The sequence below is a fragment of the Nanorana parkeri genome, unplaced genomic scaffold (assembly GCF_000935625.1).
Source record: "Nanorana parkeri isolate BGI_ZX_2015 unplaced genomic scaffold, ASM93562v1 scaffold379, whole genome shotgun sequence".
In the NCBI taxonomy this organism is placed as follows: Eukaryota; Metazoa; Chordata; class Amphibia; order Anura; family Dicroglossidae; genus Nanorana; species Nanorana parkeri.
The window spans coordinates 141,368-151,172 of NW_017306647.1; the positions used below are offsets into that span (position 1 = coordinate 141,368).

The 9,805-nt window shown below is 50.6% G+C and overlaps 2 protein-coding genes across 3 annotated transcripts in view; both read right to left on the bottom strand.

Annotated features, from left to right (window-relative positions):
* LOC108789187 (protein ADP-ribosylarginine hydrolase-like) overlaps positions 1–4,724 on the bottom strand; it is a 5,812-nt gene extending 1,088 nt beyond the window's left edge. The window contains exons 1-6 of the mRNA XM_018559136.1: positions 4,717–4,724; positions 4,164–4,387; positions 2,792–2,890; positions 1,636–1,741; positions 1,396–1,475; positions 608–791 (exon numbers count right to left, since the gene is read on the bottom strand). Coding sequence (XP_018414638.1) covers positions 608–791; positions 1,396–1,475; positions 1,636–1,741; positions 2,792–2,890; positions 4,164–4,356 — 662 coding nt within the window. The 5' untranslated portion in view covers positions 4,357–4,387; positions 4,717–4,724. The remainder of the gene's footprint in view (positions 1–607; positions 792–1,395; positions 1,476–1,635; positions 1,742–2,791; positions 2,891–4,163; positions 4,388–4,716) is intronic.
* A 3,776-nt stretch (positions 4,725–8,500) lies between these two features.
* Positions 8,501–9,805, bottom strand: part of PRODH2 (proline dehydrogenase 2) — a 7,316-nt gene continuing 6,011 nt past the window's right edge. For both annotated transcript variants that reach the window (XM_018559134.1, XM_018559132.1), the window contains exons 9-10: positions 9,614–9,702; positions 8,501–8,707 (exon numbers count right to left, since the gene is read on the bottom strand). In XM_018559134.1, coding sequence (XP_018414636.1) covers positions 8,538–8,707; positions 9,614–9,702 — 259 coding nt within the window. In that variant the 3' untranslated portion in view covers positions 8,501–8,537. The remainder of the gene's footprint in view (positions 8,708–9,613; positions 9,703–9,805) is intronic.

A 9,805-nucleotide genomic window follows, 5' to 3' on the forward strand; every position in this document is an offset into this window, starting at 1 on the left:
TCCCCACCCCAGTCACACCCATACTAATGTCCCCACCCCAGCCACACCTTCTCACATACTCATTCTCTCATAGTCACATACTCTATACCATGTATAGGATCATTCACCCCCAATGCTACCCTGATGAAGGTGGCCCTGCTAACACATTGGCTCAGACATGGTCCGCCATGGTCACTATCAGGAAGCTGATCCGGAACAAGGATGTGCAGCCAACACTGGAGACAGTCATGTAGATAGGAAGTGGCAGAAAGACGCTGGAGGAGATCAGCAGCATAGGGATGCAGCATAGATAAGGGTTAATACCATTTTTTGAAGGAACTAGCAATTCTTATTCACACACAATACTTCAGCAAAACAAACGTCCTCCAGTTACATTTTGGTCTTCAAGACTTCACCCAAAACCACCAAACTCCCTAAACTTAGCCTTACCCCATAGCCCGAACCGATCCCCAAAGCCTAACTAACTCCCACATGGGATATTTACTGCATCCCAAGCCTCTGTTCTAAGCTGAACCCAAATCACCAAGTTCTGACACCAAACTCCATGGAGATAAGGTCCACCTCACTACCTCCTCACCCCCCACCAGCATCATCCAGACTCCCTCACCTCTCCCAGCTTTCCCGGAAATAATCCCACACTTCCACATGGCGTTCCACGTCGCTCCCAGTAGAGCGGATGTACTCCAGAGCCACAGGAAGAGCCTCCAGCAACCGCAACCCCCATAATTCCAGGGGGACCCTCTGTACTGCCAGCGCTGTGAAGAGGGCCGATGCCAGAGATCCGAGGTACCCTGCAAGATTATTATTATTATTATACAAAATTTATATAGCGCCAACAGTTTGCGCAGCGCTTTACAATATAAGGAAGGCATTACAATCACAATACAATTCAAGACAAGATGCTGAGGAGGGCCCCGCCCCTGAGGGCTTACAATGTAAAAGGGAGGGGGAAGTGATACATGAGGAGGTGGCTGTGTGGGGATGAATTGTTTGAGAATGTGATGGTTGAGTGGTTAGGTTGAGGTGGTATAGGCTTCTCTGAAGAGACGAGTCTTAAGGGAACGCCTAAAGGCAGTCAGGGTGGGAGACAGACGGGCAGGTTGGGGTAACGAGAATAGAGAGTGATAGGGAGCAATATATGAAGAGAGTTAAGGATCTGTGGACTGGGCAGGTGAACTGGGAGGCCACTGGGAAATACTGGTATCCTGGACAGAGTTCTTTGAGCTCAATGACCCAAAATCTTCCCTCTTATAGGCCACATCGAAATGTATGAAGTCCACCAGGCTGAGCCATTTGACTCCACCCTATAGATACATCATTGAACTTTAATACACCTCATTATATATATAATGGGAAGTGATAACTGGAGACACAACAGCAGTCCTGATATCTGACCTGTGGGGTGGTTGTGAGTCATTTTCCCGCTCTCCACGCTGACGGCGACCAGGAGAGGCAGTTCTGATGGTCGGGGAAACCTGAAGAGAGAATGTACCCCAAATAAAAACTCCTATTATACAGTAACACATCGGAGATCCGGCGCTCTGACACGCACATCAATCAGGAACCGCAATTGGTGATCAATTATTACAATTTGTTGCCATGAACATCATCATGCGACACAAAATCAATACTAACCTGAGTCCTATACACATGGCTCTCATCGCTGCTCCACAGCCGGTTGCTGAGGGGTTAAATGGGATGCGATACCCTCCAGGCTCCCCCGGGCGCAGCTGAGAGGTTCCTGAAGAAGGGATGTAAGCGTTAAAGGATCAGTCCACCCACATGACTGAGTCTTATGTCTCCGAGACTCCATAGATGAGGTCCCTGTGGCCCTGCTGTGCCCAATATGAGCGGCTCCCCCCATCCCTGTGCTGAGTTCCAGGGTCTGTACACCTGCTGTGCCCATTATGAGCGGCTCCCCCCATCCTGTGCTGAGTTCCTGGGTCTGTACACCCGCTGTGCCCAATATGAATGGCTCCCACCATCCCTGCACTGAGTTCCCGGGTCTGTACACATGCTGTGCCCATTATGAGGGGCCCCCACCATCCCTGTGCTGAGTTCCTGGGTCTGTACACACGCTGTGCCCATTATGAGGAGCTCCCACCATCCCTGTGCTGAGTTCCTGGGTCTCTACACCCGCTGTGCCCATTATGAGCGGCTCCCCCCATCCTGTGCTGAGTTCCTGGGTCTCTACACCCGCTGTGCCCATTATGAGCGGCTCCCCCCATCCTGTGCTGAGTTCCTGGGTCTCTACACCCGCTGTGCCCATTATGAGCGGCTCCCCCCATCCTGTGCTGAGTTCCTGGGTCTCTACACCCGCTGTGCCCATTATGAGCGGCTCCCCCCATCCTGTGCTGAGTTCCTGGGTCTCTACACCCGCTGTGCCCATTATGAGCGGCTCCCCCCATCCTGTGCTGAGTTCCTGGGTCTCTACACCCGCTGTGCCCATTATGAGCGGCTCCCCCCATCCTGTGCTGAGTTCCTGGGTCTCTACACCCGCTGTGCCCATTATGAGCGGCTCCCCCCATCCTGTGCTGAGTTCCTGGGTCTCTACACCCGCTGTGCCCATTATGAGCGGCTCCCCCCATCCTGTGCTGAGTTCCTGGGTCTCTACACCCGCTGTGCCCATTATGAGCGGCTCCCACCATTCCTGTGCTGAGTTCCCGGGTCTGTACACCCGCTGTGCCCATTATGAGGAGCTTTCACAGTGTAGGGTGGGTAATGCTTCAAGGTTCAGGAGTTTCTCATACATAGAGATGGCCAGCTTTGTAAGGCGGTGACACCAACTTACCCAGAATGCTCGTGGGCCCGGGCTTCCTCCCCTCCATATCAGACATGGCGGACACGTATCTCTCAGCGAGCTCGCGGTACAAGTCTTCATCCAGCTTCTCTGCAAAGAGCACATTGGGGAGAAGAGACTGAAAGGGGCAACCGAGACTGAGGTCCTGAGGACTTCTCCTGTGCTGCTCCCTTCCTCTGGAACTCCCTTCCCCCTGTCATTAGACACTCGCCGGCCATCCTGGATTCTCATCATTATTTTGTTTTCCAAAATTTCTAACCCAGCTCAGGAGATCTCCAACATTCTCCCCCAGCTGCGGCTTCTACGCATTCAACTTCTGTAACCAAAATACCGTCACCTGTTGTATCCCTTCCACTTCTACCTACAGACGTCTTGGCCAGGAGTCTACTTATCAATGTTTTACTTAGGATTCACACAACCTCACCTCAAGATCCACACAACTTTCACCCGAGATTCACACGCGATGCAAAAAAGAGCCCATACACAACACCTGCTCTGTGCTCATGTGGACTGCATGCATTGGTGTGGTGAATGGCAGCCCGGCACACCTGGACGATGGACGTGAGTTCCAGCGCATTCCCTTTACTTCCTGTCCAGGAGTGAGAGAAACGAGGGAGGAAGTCCTCTGTTTAGAAAGCCGGACAGGTGTCCCCATTGGAAGATTTCACTTCAGTTCCTGTTGCGGTGACAACTGTAACATTTTGGATATCCCATTACTTGTTGTCACCAGAGGAGACGCCGACGTCGATACACCGGGTTCTAACTCCTCCCATTATAAGAGATACATTGTTACCTTTATACAGATACAGAAGTGTTATGGAAGGCAGTAACCTCCCTCTTGGATTGTAAGCCCTCGGGCTTCGTTCACACCGTCAGCAGTGCGTTCCGGTCCGGAACGCACTGCCCGCATTGCGGCCGGCTCCCTTTTTTTGCTGGGCAGGAGAGGGAGTGGCAGGCCATTGAAGTGAATGGCACCCTAGCCACGCCCTGCAGCCGCAATGCGATCGACCGCACGGCAACCTGCAGGCACATCGTGCCTGCAGTGCGTTACGTGGGGTGCGATCAAAATGCTGCAAGCATTGCAGCAGTGCGTTCCGGAATCGGACCGGAACGCACTGCTGATGGATGTGAACGAAGCCCGGTCCGCAGCTGCAGAGATCGGGAAATGTCTCGGTGCCTGTGATTGGCCCGGCGCGCTGACGGCCTCCTGGCGGGCTCGGCACGAGGTGCTTGCGAACACGCCCGAGCCCATCACTACTTACCATGTGGTCTTGTAGTGTGATTGTAATGTCCTCCTTATGTTGTACAGCGCTGCGCACACTGCTGGCGCCATATGAATCCTGTATAATAATAATCCCCGTACCTGTGGCCAGGCTCTCGGCGGTCGCCAGGTGGAGCACGGTGTCGTCGCTGACCGGCCAGTCCGGCAGAGACGCCGTTATGTTCGGGAGCCCCCCCAGATCCTTCAGCTGGCTGTGGATTTGGGCTCCGGATTTGCAGTACTCCCACAGCTGGTTCCTGTAGCCCAGAGCGTCCCCGGCCGCGCTCAGCAGCATGGCGGACACGTACAAGTCGCGGGACGGAGTCCTGGAACACACGGAGAGGACAGAGAACATCACAATGAACGTACAATGTAACAAGTGTGACTTGAGGTTCATTCAGAGGGACGTCCAGATCCGAAAGATGACCCCGATTCCGGGAGGGGGGCAGCTCGGTGTTCCCTATGAGGGGACTGCACGCAACTACGCGCGCTCGCACCTGAACCTGCACATGCGTGTGGATCTGGGTGCACACATGTTATGGTGTAATAAAAACGTTGCAGCAATGCCAGAGATGAGCTTTGCTACAAGTTCAATGAATGTTCCATCATTAGGATGGTGAGCTCGGCTACAAATCCCCCCCAGTGATCTCCTCACCTGCTGTCCATGGCGGCGGCTCTCTGGATGGAGGTGTGTATCCCTCTAAACTTCCCCCCTCGGTCTCTCCTCCATGATTCCCCCTCTCATGTGACCCTCCTCTTCCTCTATAGTGGGATCCTGTTCCGGGGTTTCCTGTGTCCTCTCTATAAGGTCAGCACTCCCAGGTTCTATATCAGGATCCAGTCCGGGCTCCCAGCCAGACAGCAAACAGCCGCCGCAGGTCAAAGTTCAACCGAGAACACAAAGTTCATTCTCATCTATTAACCAGAAACAAGAGTCACATGGACGGCTTTCATGTCTGTGCTGTGAAATAAAAATATACTTTTTTTTTTTTTTATAGTTGAGAACTGTCTGTTTGTTTGTTTTTTGTTTTAAATTTCAATATTCTTGATTTTTTTTATTTATTTATATCACTACCCTCTTTTTTTGTTTCTTGTTTTATTTTGTTGAGTACTGTCCTTTTTATTTTTTTAAAGAGTTCAGTACTGTCCATGGTCTTGTTTTTTTTATTTATCCATTTGAACATTGTTCTTGATTTTTAATTTTTTAATTTTTTTTATTATTATTAGTACTGTCCATAATTTTTTTAATTGAAATATTGTTAATTTTCTTTTGTTTAAATATTGTCTGTGATTTTTTTTTTACATTTTGTCTGATCATTGTCTGTGATTTTCTTTTATTTAATTGCGTACTGCCCGTGATATTTTTCAATTTATTTGAATATTGTCCGCGATGTTTTTTATTTAACTGCGCACTATCCGTTTTTCATACAGTACTCGCCATTATATCTTTTAATTATTCCATGTCCTATTGTTCATTCATTTTATTTTTTTAATTCAGATGAGTATCGTCTGTCATACTTTTTTTATTTATTTGAGTTCTGTCCGTGATAGATTTTCTTATTTGCAATTCTGGACCAAGAATAAAAGGGGAACACTGACCCCCCCAAAGCTTGTCCTAAAATGTAAGGCCTCATTCACACTAGGAACGGCCGGCGCGTACAGCTCCGTGCTGCGTGCACGACCGTATCGGGCATCTCTCGGGAAGGACAGGTGGCACAGTGGCGTCACAAGGGGGATGCGGCCCACACCCGGGTGACACCATTGGAGGGGTGACACCAAAATTACTCAGTCATTTTGGTGTCACCCCCCCTCTGAAAAGACCGAACGCCCGACAGTATCAGGAGAGAGGAGGGGACACGGCGGCATACCTTATCCCGCCGGTTGCCTGTCCCCTCCTCTCTCTGCCGACGTCCATCACTAAGATGGCCCCCGCCAGGTATCAAAATACTGCTGCGCGTGCGCGATGAAGTCATCACGCACGCACGTGGTGACGTCACGCGCATGCGCAGTGACGTCTCGGCGGGGTGACACTCGGTTACCGCTCCGGGTGTCACCCAGCCTCGGGACGCCCCTGTCAGGTGCTGTGTGTGATTAGTACGCTGCCCCCGTCCTTCTCTATGGGAGTATGCGCCCGTACGCCGCCCTACGCTCACCTCAAGTGCAGGGCCGTACGGGTGTCCCGGCTCGGACGCAGACAGGATCCATCCTGTCAGCGTACGAGTACGGACACCCGCACGGACATGCACTTGAGGTGAGAGTAGGGCCGCGTACTCCCGTAGAGAAGGACAGGGGCTGCGTACTAATCACACACAGTACCTGTCCTTCCCGGGAGCTGCCCAATACGGCCGTTCATAGTGAGAATGAGGCCTTACTGTGAGTGTAATTGAAGTACGAGGAACAATACTCAACTAAACAAAATTTTAAAGAAATCACAGACAGAACTTAATTGGGGGGAATTTATCAGAACTGCAGCAGAGAAAATCTGGAGCCTATGGCAACCAATCAGCTTCTCTCTGCAGTTTGTTTCAGTCAAGGTTTTAAAATGAAAGGTGGATGCTGATTGGTTGCCATGGGCGACTGCTCCAGATTTTCTCTGCTCCAGTTTTGATAAATTCCCCCTCACAATGTTGTAACAAGGACACAATCACCTTTTTAAAAAAATGTATTAATAAAAAAAAGAAAACATTAAATAAAATATAATAGAAATAAAGAGGAGTGTGAGCTTGAATCCAAATCTCTTCCATATGTAGGAGACATGATGAGGTGATGGAGGGGGGGAGGGGGACCACACGCTGAGAATTCGGGGTTAACCCTTTGCACACTGCTGTACACCCGAATGTATTGCCATCACAGATCAGGAACACAATATTATAGAAATGTCACTTTTATTGTATAAATGTAAAAAGCGTCAACAAATCCTGTGAGACATTACAGAATACACAGCCCAGTGGGGGCCAACTCACTTAATACAGGGGGCCTCAAATTTGGCCCCTGACATCACCAAAAGGCCACACATTCAGTGATTGTAATGCTACAGACAGCTGTCAGAGAGTGCAGACATACTACAGGAGACGGTCAGAGACTGTAGACATCGTACAGTGGATGGTCAGAGACTGCAGCCATACTGCAGCAGATGGTCAGAGACTGCAGACATAGTACAGGAGATGGTCAGAGACTGCAGACATAGTACAGGAGATGGTCAGAGACTGCAGACATGATACAGGAGATGGTCAGAGACTGCAGACATAGTACAGTGGATGGTCAGAGACTACAGACATAGTACAGTGGATGGTCAGAGACTACAGACATAGTACAGTTGATGGTCAGGGACTGCAGACATGATACAGGAGATGGTCAGAGACTGCAAACATACTACAGGAGACGGTCAGAGACTGCAGACATGATACAGGAGATGGTCAGAGACTGCAGATATACTACAGGAGATGGTCAGAGACTGCAGACATACTACAGGAGATGGTCAGAGTCTGCAGACATAGTACAGTGGATGGTCAGTGACTGCAGACAGCTGATAAACTGTTCCCTCGTCATACGTCTATGAAGGTTCTCATTGGTCCTAGTCATGGTGTAGCTAGCCATAGTCACATTCAGCTGGACCTGTTCTATAATATTGAGGAAGTTTCGTAGTTTATCGGCTTTCAGTGAGGAGCACATTTTGGAGAGAGGTGACAACTGGTTCACAATGAGATGTGAAGAAGGCTATTCACATCAAACTAGAAGAACCCTCCCGGAAGAAGGGTGGGGGCCGTCACCGTCATCTCTCTTCCATGTACAATGCTGTCCTACCATCTCTGCCCCGGGAAGGTGAGAGCTTATACCTACAGCCATGGTGATCAAAGGATTGACACCTGTGCAGACTGACACCAGGGACGGATCTATGGAACCAGAAGGGGGGGGGTGGGGGGGTTCCACAACGTTTACACATCCCATCCTGTTGTTCTACACATTCCATGGTGATTGGATGACGATGTCTCTGCTACCTGTGTGGATATAAATCCTGGAGCATGTTCCTGGCACTCATCCCAACTGAAGAATTGTCTCGGAGAACCTACAAAACATCTTCAGCATTACAGAAGTCCAGCTGAATGTGACCGACTACAAGGTCTACCATGACCCGGATGAAGGAGAACCTTCACAAGACCCTTCACAGCTCATGAAATATGGCACCAGCTCTTCTCTCTCTTAGTCTGGTGCTCCTCCGTACACCAGAAGACCCCATCCGGCCCCCAATAGCCCAACTCTAGCAGAAGTTTTTACTGAAATAGTCACATGACACAAAATGGCGCCACCATAGCATCAGAATACAGCCCTGCATGTAGCTCAGAACCACATTAGTAAACTGAACTCTGGACTTTCTGTAGGACGATGAGAGGTCCTCTCAGGGGAACCCTCAGAGATACTCATGTGGGTACAAAGTTCCTCTGTCTGGTTGGGTTTCGGGTTCCCTGTTGGAGGGTCCTAGCTCCGGCCCAGCAGACGTCTTCTCCACTCTTCATGTAGGAGGTCTCTCTCCTTCCGGATCCCTTGCAGGACGCTCTGGTTCTCCTGGGCCCTCCGGACCAAGTAGGGCAGGACAGAATCCACTGATCCGTACGGAATGGACTTATACACTAAGTAGCCCGCCTGACCTGGAGGAGGAGAGATGGAGGAGGAGGAGGGATGGAGGAGGAAGAGGGATGGAGGAGATGGATGAAGAGAGATGGAGGAGGAGGAGGGATGGAGGAGATGGAGGAAGAGAGATGGAGGAGGAGAGATGGAGGAGGAGAGATGGAGGAGGAGGGATGGAGGAGGAGGAGAGATGGAGGAAGAGGAGGGATGGAGGAGGAGGAGGAGAGATGGAGGAGTAGGAGGAGAGATGGAGGAGGAGGGATGGAGGAGGAGGAGAGATGGAGGAAGAGGAGGGATGGAGGAGGAGGAGGAGAGATGGAGGAGTAGGAGGAGAGATGGAGGAGGAGGGATGGAGGTGGAGGAGAGATGGAGGAGGAGGGAAGGAGGAGGAGGGATGGAGGAGGAGGAGGAAGAGGGATGGCGGAGGAGGGATGGAGGAGGAGGAGGAGGAGAGATGGAGGACATTGAGTGTAATATTACATCAAAATGAAATGTGGGTGTAACGAGAGAAGAAGGGAATAGGTCTATACTTGGTGGATGATGCCGTATAGTCCTTGTATAGGGTCAGTCCACCCAATGATGTGGTTTTTAGTTCTTGGCAGATGCTGGAAGTTACTCCTACTTCTCAGAGACTCTATTGGTGAGATCCCTACAATGAGTTCCCGGGTCTGTACACCTGCTGTGCCCATTATGAGGGGCTCCCTCCACTAGTAGTCTCTCTGAAGAGGTCCAACACACTCTTTGCCAATAACTCTCCAATCAGCAAAGCTCATGCTCCATGCTGATTGTAGAGCTTTAGCCCAGCAGGAGGGGGCGTCTCTGACCTCTGCAGAGAGACCACTGCTTCCCCACAGAGAACAAGGCTCCTTCTAAGTATCTGGAAGTCATTCTTCATCATATCTGGAGTGTCCCTCCAGGAAACATACCCAGCGTGAGCGAGACGTGGTCACACATGCCCAGCAACTGTCCGAAACACACCGCTCTGCTGTGCTTATCAATCCCGAGCTCCTTCATCCTGCGATCAGAGAAATCCAATCAATCACCACGGAGCCTCCAAAGACACAAAAATATCTGACACAGAAACCCCCCCCCCCCTGATACACATAACATGGATGGGG